The following is a 22,800-nucleotide window of genomic DNA, read 5'->3' on the forward strand; positions in this document are numbered from 1 at the left end:
TAAATAAGAGGTACGGAAGTAGAGAGTGGAAGCTGGTGGATGAATACAACTTAGAGCTTCAGGGTAATTACTTCTCCTTCATGCCGGAGACAAAAGACGTGTTATCCCTCTGTTTCTGTCTGTCGCACCTTCATCCCGACGTCTGTCGGGTTGTTTTCTTTGTTTGCTTGTTGTTTCTTTCTAAACTGTACATGAGGGATTTTTGGGTAGTGTTTCATTTAGTGGGTTTTGGCGTGTGTGCTTGTGTGAGTGCCTTTGCATTCTGTAGTCTTTTCATTGCCCATCTGTGTGTCTGTGTGTGTGTGTGTGTGTGTGTGTTTTCTTTAGTGTGTGTTCCTGTTCATGCTGCTGTGAGTGGAGCTGAATCCCTGATGAAGTTTAATTCCCTCACGTGGAGTTTCTCTCTGTCACGACCACAGAGAAAGCAGGAGAGTGAGAGAGAGCGAAAGAAGCGGATGCTCTGTGACGGCAAAGAGGTGGTGAAATGGACGACTGCTGTTGCCATAGAAACCCTACTAGCCACACAGCACTGTTGCTATTCCGCATGTCTGCTGGCCAATTTTAGACCAGTTGTCTCAATGAACATTTCAGTAGGCAGCCACTTTTCTGGCACACCGTGTGCATACAATAAATTATACATATGATATTCAAGGGGGAAGGGGGGAAATGTATTTAACAGGCAGGCGCCAGTGAAATAGTCCACTCAGCAGTCAAATAAAAGCCTCGGCATGGGAGAGATTTGAGGCGTATCCTTCAGAAAAGCCATTTGTTATTTGGAGCTATTGAAATATGAAACACTTTTTTTTGTTTTGTTTTCATTGTCCTGCTTTTATAATGTCTCGCATGTCATTTGGCTTGAATTATGTTTTCCAAGCAACAATCAGCCTCCCTTGTGTTTTTTTTGTTTGAGTCATTTCTCATCTTTTGCTTTAACCTCACAGGCTGTTTGCTGACCACCACAGCCTTCACTAGTAACTCACTGAATGGCTTTTTAACGCTGACCCAGAATAGGTGTGTGTGTGTGTGTGTGTGGGTGTGGGTGCATTTGTCTCTCCCTCCCAGGTTAACACAGATCACTGCTTCACTGTCACATCAGTCTGCTTGTTTTTTGAGTATTCAGTTACTACTCAAAAAAGTCCACGCATACACACATGATAAACTCGCACATACATGCACATACTCTTTCCCTCACTCAGTGCAAGGCAATGATCCATGGTAACAGGATGAGATGCTCATGCCCAGAGCACAGCTGAGTCTCCTCAGGGGAACCCTCTGTGCTCTCCGAGTCCACCAACACACTCTTTTAGCTTCACAATTGCACACACACACATTTCACACCACATCCATTTTGATTGACTTAATTATGATTACGTGTCGGCAGCCTGTACATCTACATTTCTTTACCTCTCTACCTGTGTTCATATGTGTGTGTGACTGTGTGGGACCGTATGTGTGTGCCTCCGTGATTGATGTCGGCATGCTTGACATTTTCTGCAGCAGAATTCGTTCGGGTCAGTTTGCTTCTCACCTCCCCCGTCATTACCGCCTATAGGTCACTGTAAGCAGACTCTCAAAGCAAGTAGAGGGAAGGGGAGTATGTGTAAGTGTATGCCTGTGTGTGTTGGGAGGTAGTGGGAGTTGCGCTCAAGGTTGGTGGGGTGCTTGTAAAGAGTAGAAGCAAGGGGACACTGAGGATTGGGGAACAGTCAGCCTGTCAAATGTGTGCAGTCAACTATGTGAAGATATGAGCTGGTAGATGAGCAAAGAGAGAGAGAGACATCACGAGAGGACAGCTCAGCTTCTTTCATTCTGCAGCACATCAGCACCTTGGAGAGCACGCTGAAGTTCCACTGTGTGTCTAGTGCCACCATGAGGCTGACTGCAGCATTGCATAAGCAAATCTCCTACATTCAGGCACCTGAACAAGTATAAGTGTGGAGGCGAGAGGGCTGTTGGGTGGTCAAGGGGGTCTGAATTTGCTGTCTGTGCATGTGTGGGTTGTAGGAGAACGTCATGGCGGTGCGATCTGTCCACAGATGGATTGTCTCAGCGTGGGCCTGTTGTGACTCACAGTCTCCAGTCTTAGACACCCCCAACATCCATTTATGTTAATCCTTCTGTCTGTCTGTGTCACGTCATCTGTCTCTCTTGTAAATCTGCAAAGAAGCCTGTCTGTCTATATGTCTGTTTGTCTGGAAAGAGTGCGTTAACACTGAGGTGTTTGTCTCCCCAGGGTATGAATGGCTCCTTCCCCTGCTACTATTAGCTTCCATTTTCTCAGTTTCTGTCCTTAATTTTTTACTCAAACTATCTGGCTCTCTTCTTCTCCTTCTTCTGGTTCTTTCTCTGTATCTGTTTCTCTTTCTGTCTCTCTCCTCATCTTTATGCAATATGTTAATGGTGCTCTGGGCTATGTGTAGGTAAAGGCCCAGAGACCATCTTTGCTGGGTCAAACCTCAATGATAATGAGTGGCACACGGTGAGGGTAGTCCGGCGTGGCAAGAGCCTCAAACTCACCGTGGACGACCTGCAGCCTGCTGAAGGTAACCACAGCAGCCTGACTTATTTTTTGTTTTCTCCCCATAAAATGACACTTTTTCCAGGTCTTAAGTTGGAGTGTAGACATCCACTTGAATTCTGTGTTGAACATTAAGCGGTTTATTTCTTTTTTAGAGAGCATCTGTGCCTGAAAGCAATCATACTGAATTGTGATTGTGGTCATGATAGTGTCTACTTTAGTATTAGTCTGTCTTTTATTCATAGTGAGGATGTTGAATAAATAATATTTTTAGTTTTAGTGTTGAACAGTTCCACCTGAAACCCACCTTTCCAAAGCCCTCACCTTTTAAGTTTACCCCGCCACCAGGTCAGATGGCGGGTGACCACACCCAGCTGGAGTTCCATAATGTGGAGACGGGCATTGTGACTGAGAAACGCTTCATGCCTGCCGTGCCCTCCAATTTCATCGGCCACCTTCAGGGCCTGACGCTGAACGGCATGCCCTACATTGACCTGTGCAAGAACGGCGACATTGACTACTGCGAGCTCAATGCTGTTATCGGTTATAAGAGCATTGTGGCCGACCCCGTCACCTTCCGATCCCGCTCCAGTTTTGTCACCCTGCCCACGCTGCAGGCCTATTACTCCATGCATCTCTTCATGCAGTTCAAGACGACGTCCCCAGACGGTCTTATCCTCTTCAACAGAGGAGACGGCAATGACTTCATAGTGGTAGAGCTGGTTAAAGGGTGAGCTGGACAATAAGTTGTGTGTGATTTACCTTAAGTCAGTCATCGTCAAATAAAATATAAAATATTACTCATAAAAGGCAGTTTTACTTGTTCATGTTAATGTTTGTCCTGCAGAAATTTATAATTTACTATTAAGATCATCCTCGATGAACAAAAAAATAAAAATTTCTTGACTTTAAGGTTGAAATGGGCTGTTAAGTGTACGATATGAAAAATGCACAAGTCACGCAGCTCTTTTTTTATTCTTGTAATTAAGCTTCTAAAAGACAGATAATAATGCCCCGGAGCGGATGACCCTGTGTTGTTCTTCATCACAAGTACGATTAATTTCCCTTTTCACTTCTCAGTTATTTAATCCCCTCCCCTCTCTTTTTCTTTTTCCTTCTCTAGCTACCTTCACTACATCTCTGACTTGGGAAACGGAGCACACCTCATTAAGGGCAACTCTAACAGTCCTCTTAATGACAACCACTGGCACAACGTGCACATATCCAGAGACACTAACAATCTCCACACAGTCAAGATTGACACCAAAGTCACCACACAGACCACCATGGGTGCCAAGAACCTTGACCTAAAGGGTACGCAAAAATAAAGGCATTCAAAGTTAGATACAGAAGCTGACACGAGATAAATCTTAATTATCTGCATTATTAATGAGACCGTATACTGTAATACGCGCACCTCTTTTTGTTTTAAACACAAACTAGCTGTTTTTTGTGGAGGTTGTGTGCCAGACTACTTCTGAGTCAATGAAGTTGGAGGTGTTGTTACCTTGAGCAGAACGAGACTAGCCGTATCTCCCTGTTTCCAGCCTTTGTAGTAAACAAAGTTCAGTCAGACAGCTCACGTTTAAACTGATTTGTTACAGCAGCAGCATGCAGCTTGGCAGACACTCTCTGAGCTCATCACTCCATTGAATATGTTAAATATAAAATTGGGAAGTGATGAGTAAACATCCCCCCGGAGTCTACAGGTGGATGCTGGGATGGTGAAGGGATTGCAAACAGCAGACAGTGATGTAGGGCAGTAGTGGCACTGACATGTCAGAGGGAAAGGTAAGAAATTTTGTAGCTTAAATAGACTACCAAATTGGGAGGGTGTGTTTGGTATATGATGTGAGGAGAGTTATGTTTCGTGTACATGAGGCAGCGCAGATCCAGTAGTCTGCCCGAACCAGCTTCTGGAGGTAGCTACTTATTACCATACAGATATGAGAGTAGTGTCTTTTATTATTCTAACTCTAATTAAGAAAGCAATTAAACAGTTTTATAAAAAAAAAATTAAAGGGTAAAAACATGCAAAAACAATTAACCTAGTGTAATTTATCAAGCTAAATTAAATTGGTACTATATATAACTAACTGACTAACTGAAAATATTTGGCTGAGCTCACTGAACTTGTGACAACACTGCTATGTGATTAGATCAATTAGTTGATAAAGTAATTTATAATTTATTGCAATTAAATTATTGATACAGTCATGCAAAACTAGACAGTTCGTGTTTGCTTTGTGAAGCTGCCATTCACTATATTGCTCCTCGACAGGTGATCTGTACATCGGGGGCGTTTCCAAAGAGATGTACCGAGACCTGCCTAAGCTTGTCCACTCCCGTGAGGGATTTCAGGGTTGCTTAGCAACAGTCGATCTAAACGGACGGCTCCCGGACCTTTTGGCTGATGCCTTGGCAACCATGGGACAAGTGGAGAGGGGCTGTGAAGGTGAGGTGCAGACAAAACGGCAGATCTGCTCCAGCCCCGTGTCCCAACTGCTTTTTCTTTCAGTTTTCATTTAAATCATGCTCTCTGTTATTAGCATAACCCACTAACCCAGCTCCTGGCCTGTTAGATGTAAACTTTACTCTCTTTCTTTTCATCTCCTCCTCAGTCTTTCTGCACATTGTGTTTTCTCTCTCTGATCCACTCTTTCAGTAGTTCACAGGCATCTGTGTGCATTGACTAACCATCTAACTTAATTTGCTTGTTTGCTTTTTTGTTTGGCTGACAAAAGTTACATTGATGAAAGCTGACTTGCAAGGTATATCGCTTTGTGCGAGCATGTAAGAGACACTTGTGTGTGTGTGATGCTGAGGAAATGTGTGTGCGCGTGTGTGTGAGTGTGTGTGTGTGTGTGTGTGCGTGCGCGCGCGCGTGTGTGTGCGTGTGTTTAAAACTACCCAGTGGTGTCCAGTGTTGTGTGGATCCCAGTGATCCAGAGTCAAAGGTCAGAGGAGACCTATCCTCTCCTAGCCACCGTAGTGATTTCATCACAGTAGCAACATTACCACTGCTTGACTTGAGTTGACCACAGCTCCACCACCTTGCAGCATGCTCTCTAACCTCTCTCCTACTGACTCCTAACCTCAACTTCAATACTCCATTTGTGAATCATTTCACACTCTTTCCTCCTTGCCTTGTGTTGAGGGCAACGAAGGAGAGCTAAGTTTAGCACTTTGACATTCTCCTCCTCCTGAGTCGTTTAGCATGAAGCAGGGAGAGAATGGTGACCGACTGCTCAAGGAAGAGTATTGAGATGAAGGCCTTTAAACATAACTCTGCTCTCTTATGTTTAATTTCCCCTCCTGTCCTCGCCCCATTCATTTAACCTCACCACCTGCATGCTCTCCACATTTGGCTCTTTTCACTGAATAACACACTTTAGGTTCATTCGTGTTTATACTGGATCCTGTTAGTGTAAAGCTAAAGAATGGGAGCCTTTCCACAACATCCTAGTCTGACTAATACTACTAATAATAACGTCATTACAGCACAAAAAGCCTATTCAACCATTTGAAACTGCAAAGTTTTTCAAGGAAATGCAGTTTAAAAATAACCACACTGTACTCTAATAATGTTGTAAACACATTGGGCTCCACACAAAACCAAATCCATGTGTCTTTTTCTATTTCCCTAACTTTTGCACCCTTCCACCCAACCACATCTGTCACTGCAGGGCCCAGCACTACCTGCCAAGAAGACTCCTGCTCAAATCAGGGAGTTTGTTTGCAGCAGTGGGAGGGCTTCACCTGTGACTGCAGCATGACTTCATACGCCGGGCCACTGTGCAACGATGGTGAGTCTTTGCTTTTATGGTCTTTCCCAGGCCCAGGGGGGATTACAGTTTTTTTTGTGGTGCAGACAGCTCAAGTGTAGAGTTTGTTATCTGCTGTATTCAAAGTAGATACCAACTTGAAAAACGTTATCTACCAGCATTTGGATCATGCTGGTTTCATCATGCATTTGCCTTTTGTTAGCAGGTTTGTTATCTGATTTAACCGAGTTAGGTGAATCACAGCGGCTGACTCTCTAAACTGCAAGAAATAAACCTAATCAAATCTTCACTGTGGTGCAGAACTGCAGATGTGAAAATGCTGCAGTCGAATGATTTGCTTTGAAACACCAAATCACAGCATCATCTTGTGCCTTTTTTCTCAGCCTCCACAGGAGGGCACTGTCAACTGTTGATTTTGATATTGTAAAAAAATACCAATCCCTCAACTGGCTGTTCTATAGCGTGTCTATGTGTAACATTAGATTAAAAATGTCTCCATGCTCTCTAGCTTTAAACATTAATTCATCCTCCAGAACCTTAGAAGAGAGATATATGTTGGTTTTAAGTCACCCTATGAGTCAAACAATTATATGATTTGTTATTTGGTTGAGTCACTTATACAGTCAGCCTCCTGCAGTAATGGTGATAAGTAATTTGGGAAACAGCCTGGAGAAGGACTTGTCAGAATAGAAAAGGCCAGTCAGCTGTGACATTTTAAGTTTTTTGTTATTATTTTCCAATATGCTCCTTGTGTTTAAAAGATTTACCAAAACATAGATTTACCAGCTGGAGTGGTCGAACTGTGATGGCAGATAACACCATCACAACACACAGATTTACCTGTAATTACATTTTTTTTATCTGTGTCGACCAGCTGGAACCACTTATATCTTTGCCCGTGATGGAGGCTTGGTGATTTACACATGGCCCCCTAATGAGCGTCCCAGCACCAGGGCTGACCGGCTTGCCCTCGGGTTCAGCACTCAACAGAAACATGCCATTCTGCTTCGGGTGGACAGCGCATCCGGCCTGGGAGACTACCTTCAGCTGCAGATAGTAAGTACAACAATTTGTCAAGGTTTATGTGATTTATCATTCTCATGTAGTATTTCTTGTTTGTATTCATTTAGTCAGCTATTGCTACAGTAACAACACTTGTAATTAGAACTGTGTGCATTCAATATCTATTAACAGTATTCACTCTTCATCATAATACGATGGTCCACCACTCCAAATGACACATGTAATTATGGCAAAACCTTTACAGATTGTGTATTTTCCTTGTTTAAACCAAAAAGACTTGTTATGAATTCTCATAAGGAAATTATATCGCACTATGAAAGAGTTGAACACGTTTATTCCTCCCTTCCAGTAACAGAAGCTATTTGTTTATTGATTCCGGGCTGCATAATTACATTAATTGATTTTTAGTGTAAAAATTAGTGATCATGCATAAAATGGACCTAATATACTAATTTCCAGCTCCTTATTTATATTATAGAAGGTTTCTATGAAGTACCTCAGTTCAGCCAACAATCTGGTAATGTTCTCTCTTTAAGTCAACTTTCTTCTGATTGGCTCTCTCACAAACAGAAGGTTTGGAGAGCCACCTGTCCGAGATGACTATATCAGGGATATCCCCCATAAAAGTAGAAACAACTGTCTTTAGCTGAGCAGTATGAAGCTTTAGCTTTGGGATCATGAGGATTCCTTGTTCATAGCCTGACTTCATTATTTGAAACTTAAGCCATGTTTATGACCGTGAACTATTGTAGCAGTATGTATAGGACAGAAAATAAGACAAAGCACAACATGTTCTCTTAAAATGATAATTAAGTATAAATTAAGGCCAACAAAACTGCATTCAGCTGTGTATTTTACTGAGGGTCTTGGTGCCCTCAGTGATCAACCTTGTCCCAGCAAGCTCTCATAAACTTTCACTTGTACAGTCATAACAGACACATGGACATTATTAAACATCCCAGCATTGGGTACTTGACAAGTGGTGAGCAATACCTCCTAAAATAAATTCTCACATTTATCTCTACAATGGTTGATAACACCTTCACAAGATTTCACATCCTCATAATCGAGCTTTTATTTGTTGCACGGTAAAATATCAGAAAATCGTGAAATATCACAGAGCAGTTTCAGTTTGAAGCATTTGTTTGCTCAAATAGGACTATGAAAATAGCACTGTTACGATCATTAAAATAAGCCATCAACGATTGCTATAGCTGTTATTTTATGTCATCATTGGTATAGTTTACAATATAAAACAACCTTATTTTGGCAGGAAACTGATGTCATCCTCGAGACCAAGGATCTCAAAGTTATTTTAACATTGAGGACCACATATGGCTCATGTCGATTTTAACTAGGCTTTATGTTAGTGTAAATAACTTTAATTACACATTTAAGCCCTGAGGTATCTTAATATAAAAAAAAGAGGTGCAACAGTATGTCTCAATCTTTCTACAGGATAAAGAAATTCAGCTGTAGTAAATGGAAGGATGTGGAAAGTTGGAAAGGTTTCGTTAATTTACAAAAAAGTTATCTTTTTTAACTCCTGACTCATTGTAAAAACAAGCAAAAAAACAAAACATAAATTATTGTAGTCAATAGTTAAAAAAACAGGAAATTTTCTGTCATTTAATTGTCAATCTGTTACTATAGTATAAATGTCCGTGGTCTTAATCATTAGGAAAAAGTGTGAAACTTATGAAAATACAGTTAAAAGTCCAAAATGTATATCCTCCTCCAAAACTGTTCACTGGGCCGGATTGGAGTTTTTCCCTGGCCATTATGTGTGACAATTCTGTCTAGACTATGACTGGAATGCGAAAGACTGATTCCTTTACTGATCCAAGATGAAGTTGGAAAACAGCATAACTTGTCACTAACCTGAGCAGATTTTGATCCAGGTTCAAAGGTCATCTACCCAAAGCCCAGCTCTATCTCAGCATTGATTAAATAGTTTTATCATTCTGAGTAAACAATTGAAGTTATTTGAATCAGTTGCAGCTGCTGGTTAAGCAGGCATGGGCCAAGTACTTAAATTCACCATACTTAAGACAGCGTTGGTTTTCATTGTCCACCCCTTTGTTTGTCTGCTTTCAACTTTTGGTTTTTGGTGAAACTTATCAGGTCCTTTTACACCATTTAATACACAAATACGTGGTCACACACACTCTGCTGTGCATACCCAAAAGACATGAAACTGGTAATATCCTGACCTTTACACATCTGATAAAATGTTGTCATACCTCTCCTCCTCCTCAGGACAAAGGCAACATTAGAGTAGTGTTTAATGTCGGCACTGACGATATCAACATCGAGGAGAGCTCCAAGTTTGTCAACGACGGGAAGTACCACGTAATTCGGTTCACCCGCAGTGGTGGCAATGCGACCCTCCAGCTGGACGACCTGCCGGTCATAGAGCGTTATCCCTCAGGTAGGCCCTGCCCCGCACGTATAGGCCCAACCCTCTGACTCATCACACCACTGCCTGTCCTGGGGGCAGCGCCAGCTATACTTTATTCCAATTCAACTCACTTTCTAATCAGTGTTTTCTTTCAATGTTTATATTCAAACACTGAGGTTGAGACATATAATTGCAGCTTTGTTTTATGTTATTGTGTTTGAAATGAAATATGTGTGATCTGACATGAAACATGACTTTTTAAACCATAAAATGAGGTCGTTTTTACAATAGCTTGTATACTAGCCAGCTATGTTATGTTAGGCCTGTTAAATAGTGTTAAAGGTAATTTATGAAAATATTCAATACAGTTGTTTTTTCTCACCATAAAAGAAAATAATAACAGCTGGTGCATTTTTGGTCAAATAATAATTTAAAAACATGTCATATTTGGAGATAAATGTTTAACTAGAGTAAAAAATAAGAAAAAGAAAAAAGTGTATTTTGTTGAGTATAGTATTTGTTTTTATATTTGTTGGGTTTTATATTTAAAGTGGTAATCTTAGTTAGTAGTCTTTAACACAATGAGGCTTTAGGTAGCTCATAGCCAAAATGCTAAATGCTAGTTGTTGTGAGGTGTGTGTGAGTATGTAACACTAAACTCAGTCAGTCATATAGGCAGTATGTGACAGCTGTAACATTATTTCCCTGTGCTCTTGCAGATGTTAACCCCTGAAATGTCTCTTTAAATTAAACCCAATGAACAGAGAGTAAGAGTCCGCTCAGTGGAAACGTAGTGAATTCAGCTCTTCTTCTCTTCAAGCTGACCTTAACACAGTGACATGCCAACAATGAGCAGACCATTACTTTCTTTTCATTGCTGTTCTTTTTGTATCCAGCTCCTGTACCAAGTTTGGATGTGCGTAATTACTACTGTGTTTTCATCTCTAAATTAAAGGCAACATTGATAACGAGCGCCTGGCCATCGCCAGACAGCGAATCCCCTATCGGCTCGGTCGAGTAGTTGACGATTGGCTACTCGACAAAGGTAAAAACCCTGATTAAAATTCCTTAAAACTTTCAGCTTAAAAAATACAATTTGAAGACAGTTGACTTATTGTGCACCATCAACTAACATCTAAAAATCTAAATCCATAACTAAGTATTTAAAAGTTGGGCAGCTGTAGTGTGTAATACTGTGTAAACTGTAGTGCCTGTGAACGTATCTTGTTAGTGTGTATCTGATAATATCAGGTTAAAGGGACGATGGAGAGATTTAAATGTGAATAAATCAGAAAATAGAAAAGAAGTACTGATAAAAGATGCTTTATTAAATAATTTTGTTTCCTATCAAATTGTAAACGATAAAGCATTTTACTAAAGACTATATGTTGAAAAAAAATTTGTAATCAAATTAAAGTACATGCAAAGTATTGTGCCATGTAAGAATTATGTAAATTTGAAATGACTAATAGAGCAATTCTTTTTGAAAAAATGTAAAAGTTTTCCTCCTAAACTTCAGCAGAGCTCCTTAAATTAGACTCTAGTCCCTTTAACAGTGAGCAGTGCTAGAGCTTATAACCTGTGCATGCTTCATAGGGCTGTGACAACAGTTCTCTAGATCTCTGTCTCTCTGTCTGCCTGTCTGTCGCTCCTTCAAATACAATGTCGTGCCGCACAGCCATCACCATAGCAACCATCTGTCAGCCCCGTCTTCTCGGGGCCCTCTGACTCCTCTCATCTGCTCACTCTTCCTCCTCCTCCTGTTCTTTGCCTCTTCATCCTCCTCGTCAACTTCTCAGTCTCTTCACCCCCTTCTCCTTCTCTGGTTCTCCGTTCTCACTCTTATCTCTCTCAGCCTCAGCCTTCTCCACGGTTCTCCACGGCTTCGATTTTGCTCTGCCATGCATAATCTATCCCATCCTCTCACCATGGCTTTGGGGTGGTGGATTGTGTAACACTTACTTTGTGTGTATGTACGCACGTATGTGACCACTGGAATGTGTGTGTGTGTGCGTGTGGCTGTATTTGCGTGCGCCTGTCCACCTTTTTTCTATGTGTGTTTGGTTGCGGGTGTTTGTGTGTGTCTGCGTAGGCCGCCAGTTGACCATCTTCAACAGCCAGACAACAGTGCGCGTTGGTGGAGGCGAGCGAGGTGCAGCCATGTTCCAGGGACAGCTGGCTGGCCTTTACTATAACGGCCTCCGCATCCTCAACATGGCCGCTGAGGGGCACCCCCACATCAAAGTGGAGGGGAGCGCGCGTCTTGTCGGCGATATGCCATCCTCCTCGATCACCCCGCAGTCCAGCGCTTCGGCCGGAGGCAACCGTTCAGACTCCGCCCCGTCCATCAGTGACATCACAACCACCACAGCCACTAACAGGAAGCAGGGTGGAACACCGCAGGTCAGAGCACCATCAAGCTTTTCTTTGTCATCTCATGTGAGGAAAACCTATTAAATCCAATCTGTGTGGTCACATAAAGACCTGCTGTTCCAATGTAATTCCTCAGATATCTTCCTTTCGTGTGGCAATAGGTAATTAAAAAGTGGTAATTTGCTTTGATAACTTTCTTTTAGCACTCAGTAAGAGGATTAGCATGCCGCAGCCCACTAATCAAGGATGGAAAGATATAACAGGAAAAGTGGAATTGTTTTATACTCCGCTCAGAGCTCCGCTCACTTTACTCATGGACCACGTTTCATATGCAGTGTTTCACATAATAATAAGAAGCACTGGATAATACGTCAGATTTCTTCTACTTTTGACTGCTCAGTTCATTTCACCCTATCCCTAGCATCATCCCCTTTCACACCAACCCTCAGTATGTCCTCCTCCTCACTACATCTATTAATCTTCTCTGTGGTCATCTTCTTTTCCTCCTGCCTTTCAGTTCCATATTTAGCATGCTATTATCAGAGATGGCAAAAATACAGACGTTCTTTAATGTCTGTAAAAGGTAGAGCCTCTGAAAAGTAGCTCTTTGGACAACGTTTCTACAAGCTATTTTTGTGCAAAGCTAAGTGCTATATTAATATAATAATAAAATAATATTAGTACATGGGAATGCAGACTTTTTTCACTTTGCCTCCATACCCAAACAGAAAAATGTGTGCCGTCAGGGTTTAAACTGGAGCTCCAGGAGTCTTTCTTAATGTACAAGCTGTCATCAGCTGACCTGTGCTGCTGCTGAGGTTGACTGCTCTTTGTGGGTTTTCACAAATGAATTCAACGTGATGTAAGCAGATATATTCAACAAGCTATCTTGACTGATTTCCATCCCCTACACTGACAGCATACTGTTTGTGCTGTCTTTATACAAGACAATATACAGTTAGATGGAGATTGAACTTAAGTGAATAATTCTAAGCATCATCAGCTAAAATTCAAATTAATCTCTGCTACCCTTTATGTAAGCTAACACTGACCAAGAACACCAAGCCACTGTGCTCCAGTCCAGCACAGTGCTTTACATTCACCACATTACAGTAAGCTAAACTTTTTATCCTACACTAAACAGCTGAGTATTTTCATATAACTTTGAATAATACAAAGTTAGAAATACGTCAGTTTGTTTTGCAGAATGTTGGAGCTTGAAGCCTTTCAGGTTGTCAGATATCACTGATCTGTCCTTACCTTCAAATATAACCTCTTTTCTTTCTCTCCCATCCTGTCTTTCTCACATCTTTCTCCATCTCTGAGTGAAATACAGTAGCTGTACTGTTAGCTAGCAGACACGCTGTGTGACAAACTGCACACAAACATTTTGTGCGTTGGCTGATATTTGTTGAGCTGATAGAAATGTTGCGTTTGAAATAAATTGCCACTTAAAAAAACAAAAAACAAATTTACTTCCTTTATCCTCTGTTTCCGTAGTGCTAGCTAGAAGTACTGCAATCACAACTTACAGACTAGTCTTACCAGATTAGTCTCACCAAGAATGCTGTTTCAGATCATTCTAGCTATTTAAATCCCTGAGTATAGACTATAAATGATGCATAAATTACTATAAATTTCATCTATTTGTATGCAATAAGCCCTGATGATGGATACACCCATAGGGTTATCTTTTTTGAGTTATTCCCTCCATTGTGACTCATATCATTTTGGTGTTTGAAGGTGTGCTCTGATGTGAGGTGATATCTTCTTTCAGATGTGTTAAATAAAAAGTAATGAGCCTATTTTAAAAAAAATAGACTAGTAAAGTATAAATACCTGAAAATATTAAAGTATTTGTGCTTCATTACTTCCCTTCTGCCTGCTATATATTGTCCTGTTAGGGCGTGCATTACCCATCGTAGATTAAAATTAAAATTAACTAGAAGCACAAGGTGGACAATGATGACTCCTCAGGGGCTACTCAAAGGCAGATGAGAACTGAAAAAAATAGTTTTTTTTCTCATGCATAGCAGTAATCTGACAGGGTGTATAGCACAAAAAAGTTTCCAGATAAAACTCAGATGGTAAATATAATAATTACAGCGTCAGCTCCTTAGGCCCCTTGGGCATTAGGATACTCCAGCATCAAAGTCTTTCACCTGACTTTAAAGGGAATCAAAGTCTGAACAAGTCTTATCATCTATAAGTCTGCTGCAGCCACGGACTGTATATAAAAGTTGGACATAGCCACTGTGATATCACCCTGGAGTTTCCCATTTTTAAACTTTGATTTGAGCGTGTTGGCTATCCTTGGCACTGCAAGATATGGTATTCTGTAGTGCTATTTAACAGCAACAATTGCAAGGTAGATTAGACATAAAACGCCAAAACCCAGTCGAACCCTATGAGCAGCACTTGGCAATAGCAGGAAGGAAGAACTCCCTTTCAACAGGGAGAGACCTCATGCAGAAACAATTTGAATATAAATTCATAAATAAATTCATAAATAACATAAATTCATCAAATTTATGTTGTAAACTGCAAATTCATCTTTGTATGGGGTCTATGATTGCGGCTCATGGGATATATACAAGATTTATTTAGAGTTATATATCCGCAAATAGAGGAAATAATGCCACAAAACTAAAAAGTCCAATATCTTTAAAAAAAACATAGCTTTTGCTCCAGGAAATACCATAGGCACTTTTCCTAATTATATTGGGTGATTAATAGGTTTTTATTTGCCCTGCAGCACTGTTTGTTTGTCTTTAATGGACAGAAGGCTCACTTTTTGCTCCAGCACAATCACAGAAATAGACTAGATGGCAAATTTACCGCTAAGTGGTCCCTCCCTTCTAAATTACTGCAGGAGAATTGTTTGTGCCAGTGGAGGATGTAATAGCTTTCCCATAATATGTAAACTGATGCAAATGGTACAATAGAAACACAAAATTGTTATTGTGGCATTTTTATAGCGGCAGCAGCTGAAGAGTCGATGCTAATGTCAGAGGATACATTGTGAGCAGGTACACCGCAGACGCCTCTATTGTTCAGATCACTACAGAGATGTTATCAGGCTCTTAGTGGGCGTCTGTGTGCTGCAGTTCTCCTGTGTTATAAAACTGTGCGCCAGCAGCACTGAAAAAAAAGATTTATTTTTTTTTTCTAAGTGATACAAGTTGCCATGGAGATAGTGAGCCCCACTACCCGCTGCTTGCTTTCTTTCTCTCCCAGCCAGTCTCCCACAGAGACTAGCTCCTCTGTGTATAAACCGCCAGCTGTTTCAGACATAAATAATAGAACGCAGAGAGCTGTGAGCTAAGCCTCAGGCATCAATAATGGATATGAGAGCTGGAGGGATAGTGCTGCAGAGTGACAGTGCTGTCACAGGGCCTTTCTTTTCACACTCTTCACTGCTCAATTTCTCAATGTGTATGCGATTTAAGCGAACTGTTCCTGCGCCTGTGATTTACTGATGTGAATGCTGAATCTGGGATGTGGAGCTATGCAGTGCAGTCAGCATGAGAAGTGGGTCAGACCCACTATATGCTCGATATACCGCAGCACGGGCGTTTGCTCGTCTGTGCAAGTCAAATCACTCCAGTTGCCCCCCAAACTCTATTTTTGTGAGTATGTGTGTTTGTCTTGTTTAAGAAGAATCTACAGCTTCCCTATTGAGGCTGCCTAGTGTTGCCTGGCAACCAATCTGGCCTTAATCAAGACACACATAAAACATTGAATCCACACATGCGCGCGCGCATACACTCAGGTGGATCGGGAACAATAAGTTGTATTGCAGCACGTTGCATCAGAGGAGGGGCAGTGAGAGATGTCTTACAAAGGTGCAATGGGTCCGAGCACTTTGCCGGTTTCTCGCACACGCCTCAAGTTTGCGTGTGTCTCTCAGTGGATCTGCCTAAGTTACCCCATGGGTTTGCTCCTGCCGTCAGTGCTTTGTGCAGTAAGAATATGTTATGAGCTTCCTCCTGACGTCCACACTGTGTCGAGGCTTTTTTCGTGGGGTTTTTTTGCGTGTTGAAAAGTGGAAGGGATTAATAATGCATGACAGCTGAGCACCAGCGAGGAGAAGAGAGGGAGAGTTTGTGTGAGTGTTTATGCTAGAGGCTGCGCTGAGTCACAGAGCTCGAGTTTGGTTTTGATGTTCCCTGTCTGTCGGTGGATGTGTGTTTGCGCGCATTCATGTGTTTGTGTGTACCTGTGTTTGATGGGAAGACTGATGGAAGAAACTCGAGGCTCGGAGCTCTGCCCAATTGGCTACAGGAATCAGCTGACCCAGGCACTTCCACGTCTCATGCCTCGCTCGCTCCTCTCCTCTCCTCTTTCTCCGTCTGTTTTTTTTTTCTCTCTGCCTGCATCGCTATCTATACATCTTTCACATCTTCGTCTCCATCTTGCCTTTCTTCTACTTGTTATCGATCTTCTGGTGATACTTTCTCCCTCTTCCCTCGGTTATTTTCGCTTTCCCTTTGCTCTTTCTCTCCCTTCATATCTTTCCATATTTACTCGTCACCCCCCCCCCCTCCTCTTCTCCCTCCCCCTCCCTCCCTGTCTGTGGTTGAGCTCCAGTGATAGGCTGTTAATGCAGGCGGTGTATGAGTCTATCTCACCATCTGCAGTAGTGGAGCTAGCTCCTCTCCTCTCTCGTCAGGATCTCTTCATCAGCCTGCCAACTTCAGCCTGATCTGGTGTATGCTCGCGTGTCTGTGTAGATGTGTTTAAATAGAACTAGACCAATGGAGCATGTTTGGCTGTCATAGAGCTTGTGTGAGTACATGTGTGTGTGATTTCCAGTTGTGAAAGTAGCAGACAATCTGTTGAATCTTCTGCAAGAGAGTGTGAGGACTGAGTGCAGCTACTATGTGTGAACTAGGCAGTCAGGGAGGCATGGATGGTCGTTGGCACTGTTCGGCGGCTCAGGTAGAGATTTTACTCTTTAAGCATGCAGATATTCTTCTTGTCACGCTCGCTTTGTCCACCTGTATCTATTTTTTCCTCCCTATCAGTGTTCATCTGTGTCCATTATTATGTCAGCATGCTCTATTGATAGACCGTGAAAAGATGGGAACAAAGAAGGAGGGTGAGGCAGAGGGGCGGAGGATCCTCGGGCATACACTTGCTTTGGCAGATTTTCTCTGAACTTCTGTGGGTAATCAATGCGATTTAAGTTGTGTTTGGCATGTCCCCATTTTTCTCTTGTGTTCACTGCCTCCCTTGCGATAAGTGGATCAATACTCCAATTGACACCCTCCCTTTGGATGGGGTGGTCAGCTGACAAGGTGATGTCACAGATCAGAGGAGGGACATTGTAAAAATGTGCTCCTCGGCTTTTGTTTTAGCTGAAGTCAGGATTCAAATCAGGTGTCTGCGGAGGGCACATAGGTGTCTTTGAATCAATCATCAAGCACCGTGGCTCAAAATTGATCGCCGACAGGTGTCAGGGGTGGTGTGTTTCCTGCGGCCTGATTGGTTCATGTGCTATTTCTTGGCAAAGGCACAGAGGGTTTATTGACTGGCTGAATTCCAGAGGCTAAGCTCGCCCTAGCAGCATTTGACAGTCCAGTGGGCAGAACTGATTGGAAAGGCAGCTGAGGAAAGAGTACGAGTCAAGCATCAGTAACCGAATGTAACTTTTAGGCCAAACTGGACTACAGCAGACTTGTAAGGCCAGTGCAGGCTTTTTCAGAGGTTTCACATCTCCGCTACTCACACCAACTGTGCTCCTACAGGAAGAAGAGACTGCGAGGTTTAATGGCAGTTTAATGAGTTTCCGTTTGCTATTCTTGTCCTAACTTAGACATCTCAGCGCTTTGATTTGGTTTAGATTGCTCCTCCACTTTAGTTTCCACCTCTGTTGCTCTTCTCTCTTTTTTAGCTCCGCTGCTCTCTCGCCTCTCTTTTATTCCGTGGGTTACTAACATCCACTGCAATGCATCACAATCCAATTTTAATTTAATGCTGGCACTGAGCACCCAGTGTGGTTAAAGCACACACACGCATGCACACACACGCTCACACATTTAATATCTCTCATGCCGAAGCGTCAAGGCGGGCGATGTTTAACAGTAGTTCATGAATATGCGGAGCACATTAGCACCGTGTTAAGTAAAGACCGCAGCACTTTGAAGTGCTCCTCCTCCTCTCCTGTCTTCTTTTCTCTTTCTTTCTCCCCAATAGCCTCCACCTGAAATTCCTTTTATCCATCCATCTATCTTTAACTCCCTCCCTCTTTTCTCTCCTTTCTCCTCGCACTCTGGCTGGAACTGCAAATCAACGCACAGGTCCCCGCTGAGGGTGCACACTCCCTTTTTTTTCCTCTTTTTTTATTCCCCATCATTTCTAACAGCCTGAACTTAGAGTTGCCATGGCAACAAGAGGAGCAGGGACTGAGAGGAAAAAGGGCGCCTTTTCCATTGAGAGGGAGCAAAGCATGGAAAAGGATCGGTCGTTGAGTGTATTAGTGGATTGGTGTAGGTTAGAGGTGGGCTATAAGTAGAAAATCAACATGGTGCTCGTGGAGAGGTTTTGAATAAAAGAGATTTAAATAAACTATCAAACGCTTAACAGATATCTAATGAAGGCTGGTTTTATTTTTGTCCTCAGCCTCACGTATGAGCATTTGCCAGTATCAGATGGAGATGGCAGAATGCAGATAGAAAGGCCAGAAGAGAACAAAGGATGGGGAGGGTTGAGACAGTACTAGATAATAACTAAGCAGTCTCCTTGTGGTTTTAAAGGGATTCAGTGTTTCTCTTCTCCTTCTTCTTTCTTCTTCTCTCCTTGGCACTCAGGTTTTGGCCGCCTGCTATTGCTGGGGGCTGTAACAGGCAGAAGTGTTTATGGTCAACTGAAAACGGGTGGGCGAAAGATTGGTGCTGTGTGCTCACACATACAGGAAATAAACAGAAGGGGTGTGGGGAACTGATGGTTTCTGTCTTAGAAATGATGACGATCATGAGTTTGTATGTATATGAGTGTATGTGTGTGTGTGTGTGTGTGTGTGTGTGTGTGTGTGTGTGTGTCTGTGTCTGTGTGTGTGTGTGTGTGTGTGTGACACGTTTGCCAATTTTTCTCCATCTTCTCTTCTCAGTCGACAGACGACCTGCTGGTGGCATCAGCTGAGTGCCCAAGCGATGATGAAGACATTGACCCATGTGACCCCAGTTCAGGTGAGAAACATTAACTAATATACATGTGAAACTGCCTTTACGCAGCTTTTATGTCACTCATGGGCAAAATACATCCCCTGGGCCCTCTAAGTCTGGCCGCCAACATCCAATAAGTTAAAAAAAAAGATTAGTTATCAATATACATGCTCAGTATGTGGCCCTTGGAGAGAAAAAAACAATGCTTCCTACCTGTTTTACATCCTCCACTCGCACTGCTACCCATTTTTATGCTCTCCAGTTAATTTTTTATTTGTGCTCAGGTTTCCACCCTCGGGCATTACCTAACACTCTCCATCTCTTCCTATCTTCCCATCTGTATCCTGCTCTTTGTCATTAAAATTTCATTTTTATATATCCCATTTTATTTACCTCCTCCCTCCTTCACCTTTTTCTTTTCCATCCCCTTATGTCTGGACAGCCATAAAATTTGATATTTAAATTCTTCCTTATAAATCATTTAATATGGTGTGAAGTCTCACCGTACTGCAGCTCTCTCTGGCTGTTGTAAAGTGTCAGAAGTATGTAATAAAACCTGATATAACGTGCACCTGTGCTCTGGATCCTCCTCTAAGCGATGTGTACTGTAATCTGTTTACGCATTATGTGATGATATGTAAACAGCTTTGGCTCTAAGCTGTAGCTTTCCCTTACCAGCGTGTAGCATTATGCAAAACGCTTGTCAAATAATTCATCACCATGATGCATTGTGTCTTCCAGTTCTCCTCCCACCATCATCGCAGGCAATCCAAATTAATAATGTATAAACTAAACCATCATATAACATCAATTTCCTCCTCTCTCCCCTCACAGCCCGCCCTCCCCTGCCAGAGGTGAAGATGTTCCCGGGTCCGTCTGAGGAGATGCGGGAGAGCAGCAGCACTACGGGCATGGTGGTGGGCATTGTAGCAGCTGCTGCCCTCTGCATCCTCATCCTTCTCTACGCCATGTACAAGTATCGCAACCGCGACGAAGGCTCCTACCACGTGGACGAGAGCCGCAACTACATCAGCAACTCAGCCACACAGCCCAATGGCAGCGCTAAGGACAAGCCGCTGGGCATCGCCAAGATCTCTAAAAACAAGAAGAACAAAGACAAGGAGTACTATGTCTGAGGCGGATGACTTCTTAAACACAGACATATACGCATACACCTTTATATATATAACGGTATATGTACATAAATAGATATATTCTCAAAAAGAAAAAAATACACACAAACACACATGACATAGACATGCTGATCTTAATGTTTACTCCCCAATAATCACACCTGCACACATGCTGGCAAGCACAAACATGCACACAAACGAGCCCAGGCACACACACACTCAAGCACAAACATACACACACAGACTGGCCTGAGGGCATGAGCCCTTACTGTACAGTATTTACCAATGAGCAGAGCCTCTGTGAGAGGCTTCTTTTATGAACATTAACACCATTCCAAATGATTTAGAAAGCACCAGTTCAACTCCCAGTTAAGAACCATTTTGGGTCAGCCTGATAAGAAAAAAAAAAGAGACTCCCCTGCCACAGTTGGACCTCTTCAGTTGGACTAAGAGAGGTCAAGGAAGACTTTAAGTGAAGCACATGGCAGACAGAGTGTTTGCGTGAGAGGCAGAGCACCAGAACAAAGATGTAAAAGCACCAAGACAAGCACCAAGTGTCTCTCTTCCAAGCTTCTTGGCCTTTCTCCCTGTTAGCAGATGGGGCTAGAAGAAGCAATGAGGATGCTGAGGAAACAAGCACACCAATGGTCCAAGTCTACCCTCAGACAGCACGGCAGGAATTCAGGGTGTAGCCAAAGAGAGACAGTGAGTTGCGAGTGGATAGGCAGCGGCAGGGCTGGTGCACCATTAATATAACGGATGGGCTGTGGTTGTTACGCTGCAGCGCTGCTGTTTTATGGCACCCTGAAAATCACAAAACAGTGTAATCAGTGAAAAACTGAAAGATGTTTTCCTGGACAGGAGACTTCAGATGCTACCTACAGGCACCAGTCTTGCACTGTGGTGTCTTGCACACACACACATACGTACATAGACTACATACAAACACACACATGGTAAAATTAAAAAGGATCTACACATGCAGACATACACTTACCTGCAATGCTAAAAGCGCAGCATATCTTCATAACTGACACTGAAGACTATACAAGAAGACATTGGTGAAAAAGACAACGCTCATAATGATAACTGTTATGGCAACGATAATGATGAATATGAGGAACATTTGGGCAGTATAGACTCTGGGGAAGGGAGGGGGGGGATCTTATTGCACGTGAATTATCTTACTCCGTGTGATTTATACCGCGTTGAAACTCCAGAGGTTACATCGTGACGCACCACCATCATAAACTCACCACCTCGGCTTGAAGTATTTCTGAGTACGCACTTCAAATGGTTTTTCAGTCTGTGGGATACAACAATGATTTCAGTCGCCAAATCGACTCTCAGATCAAATCTTCATCGGCAAAGCGTGACCATCTCGAGTGTGCTGCATGCCCGAGCTGTGCTGTGGAGTGGTGGCGTGTCCCACTAAGTCCAAAGGTGGTAGGTTTGTCTGCAGGTGGGAAAGGAGGAGGGGGATGTTGTGGGTTGCCGTCGGACACGTGCGCCCCACGACAGGCCACATCCTGTTTCCTAGCCTGATGTCTTACAGGTCACGCCCACTATACCTACGCTAACCAACCACCTTTTATAGCAAAAACCAGCTGAGGAAAAGAAAAACATAACAAAGTAAATGTTACCATGTGTTGCTAATAGATAGAAAAGTCCAGTTCTTGATGCCATTGGCTATACGACAACTTGAGTTGCTTTGATTTCATTGGCTCTCCCTTTTCTCTCTTTCTCTTTGCGTCCTCATGTATTCATTGCTGTTGGTTGACAGATGAATCAATACTCGTGACATGTCCCAAGACGGGACAGACGGATGGGTTTCCCATGGGCAATGGCGAATTATCTGTTTATGGACTTTTTGCAGTGTCTGAGCCCTCTGCAGCTCAATAAGTGTAGCCCCACAAGATACAAACAGTGCCATGACATGAACAAGCCCCTACAGTTCTTCCAAGCAATGTAACTAACCAGTCGGATGCATGCAAAACAGACCAGGGCAAGGAAGGACATGAAACAGACTGTGTGTGAGATTTCAAAGTATAAATGTCAAAATTAACTTAACATCTCCCCTTATTCTCGCCATCCTTAACTGGCCTTTTTGACCTGCCTCTTTCGTGTTTCCCTCTCGTTTACTACGTCTCCCTCTCCTCCATGTCTGTTGCTTTCCTTTACCTCTATCTCTGTTGTGTTGCCATCTGAAAACATAGGAGGCGTCTCAACAAGTGGGATTATTCTACATCTAGGTGTTCATTAACCATGTTTATTTTCTATATGTACAATTTTTCTACAGTATTTACTTTTATTTTTATTGTTACGGTTCTTTGATGAACATAAAGTGGAAATTTATTATGAAAAATAGTTTTGAAGATTAATGAGTAAATAAAATATTACC

At 42.5% G+C, this 22,800-nt stretch overlaps 1 protein-coding gene across 4 annotated transcripts in view; it reads left to right on the plus strand.

Moving 5' to 3' along the window:
* nrxn1a (neurexin 1a) overlaps nucleotides 1-22,800 on the plus strand; it is a 66,923-nt gene extending 44,123 nt beyond the window's left edge. For 3 of the 4 annotated variants that reach the window (XM_085416728.1, XM_085416726.1, XM_085416727.1), the window contains 11 exons: nucleotides 2,421-2,543; nucleotides 2,867-3,248; nucleotides 3,642-3,832; nucleotides 4,800-4,973; nucleotides 6,205-6,324; nucleotides 7,178-7,359; nucleotides 9,586-9,757; nucleotides 10,683-10,772; nucleotides 11,820-12,130; nucleotides 19,212-19,290; nucleotides 20,101-22,800. In XM_085416728.1, the coding sequence (XP_085272854.1) occupies nucleotides 2,421-2,543; nucleotides 2,867-3,248; nucleotides 3,642-3,832; nucleotides 4,800-4,973; nucleotides 6,205-6,324; nucleotides 7,178-7,359; nucleotides 9,586-9,757; nucleotides 10,683-10,772; nucleotides 11,820-12,130; nucleotides 19,212-19,290; nucleotides 20,101-20,402 (2,126 nt within the window). In that variant the 3' untranslated portion in view covers nucleotides 20,403-22,800. The remainder of the gene's footprint in view (nucleotides 1-2,420; nucleotides 2,544-2,866; nucleotides 3,249-3,641; nucleotides 3,833-4,799; nucleotides 4,974-6,204; nucleotides 6,325-7,177; nucleotides 7,360-9,585; nucleotides 9,758-10,682; nucleotides 10,773-11,819; nucleotides 12,131-19,211; nucleotides 19,291-20,100) is intronic. The other variant, XM_085416729.1, reaches the window with a different exon arrangement.

Source organism: Rhamphochromis longiceps, linkage group LG8 (genome assembly GCF_057381845.1).
Source record: "Rhamphochromis longiceps isolate RC_006_pf linkage group LG8, R_longiceps_female_GT1.1, whole genome shotgun sequence".
Taxonomy (NCBI): Eukaryota; Metazoa; Chordata; class Actinopteri; order Cichliformes; family Cichlidae; genus Rhamphochromis; species Rhamphochromis longiceps.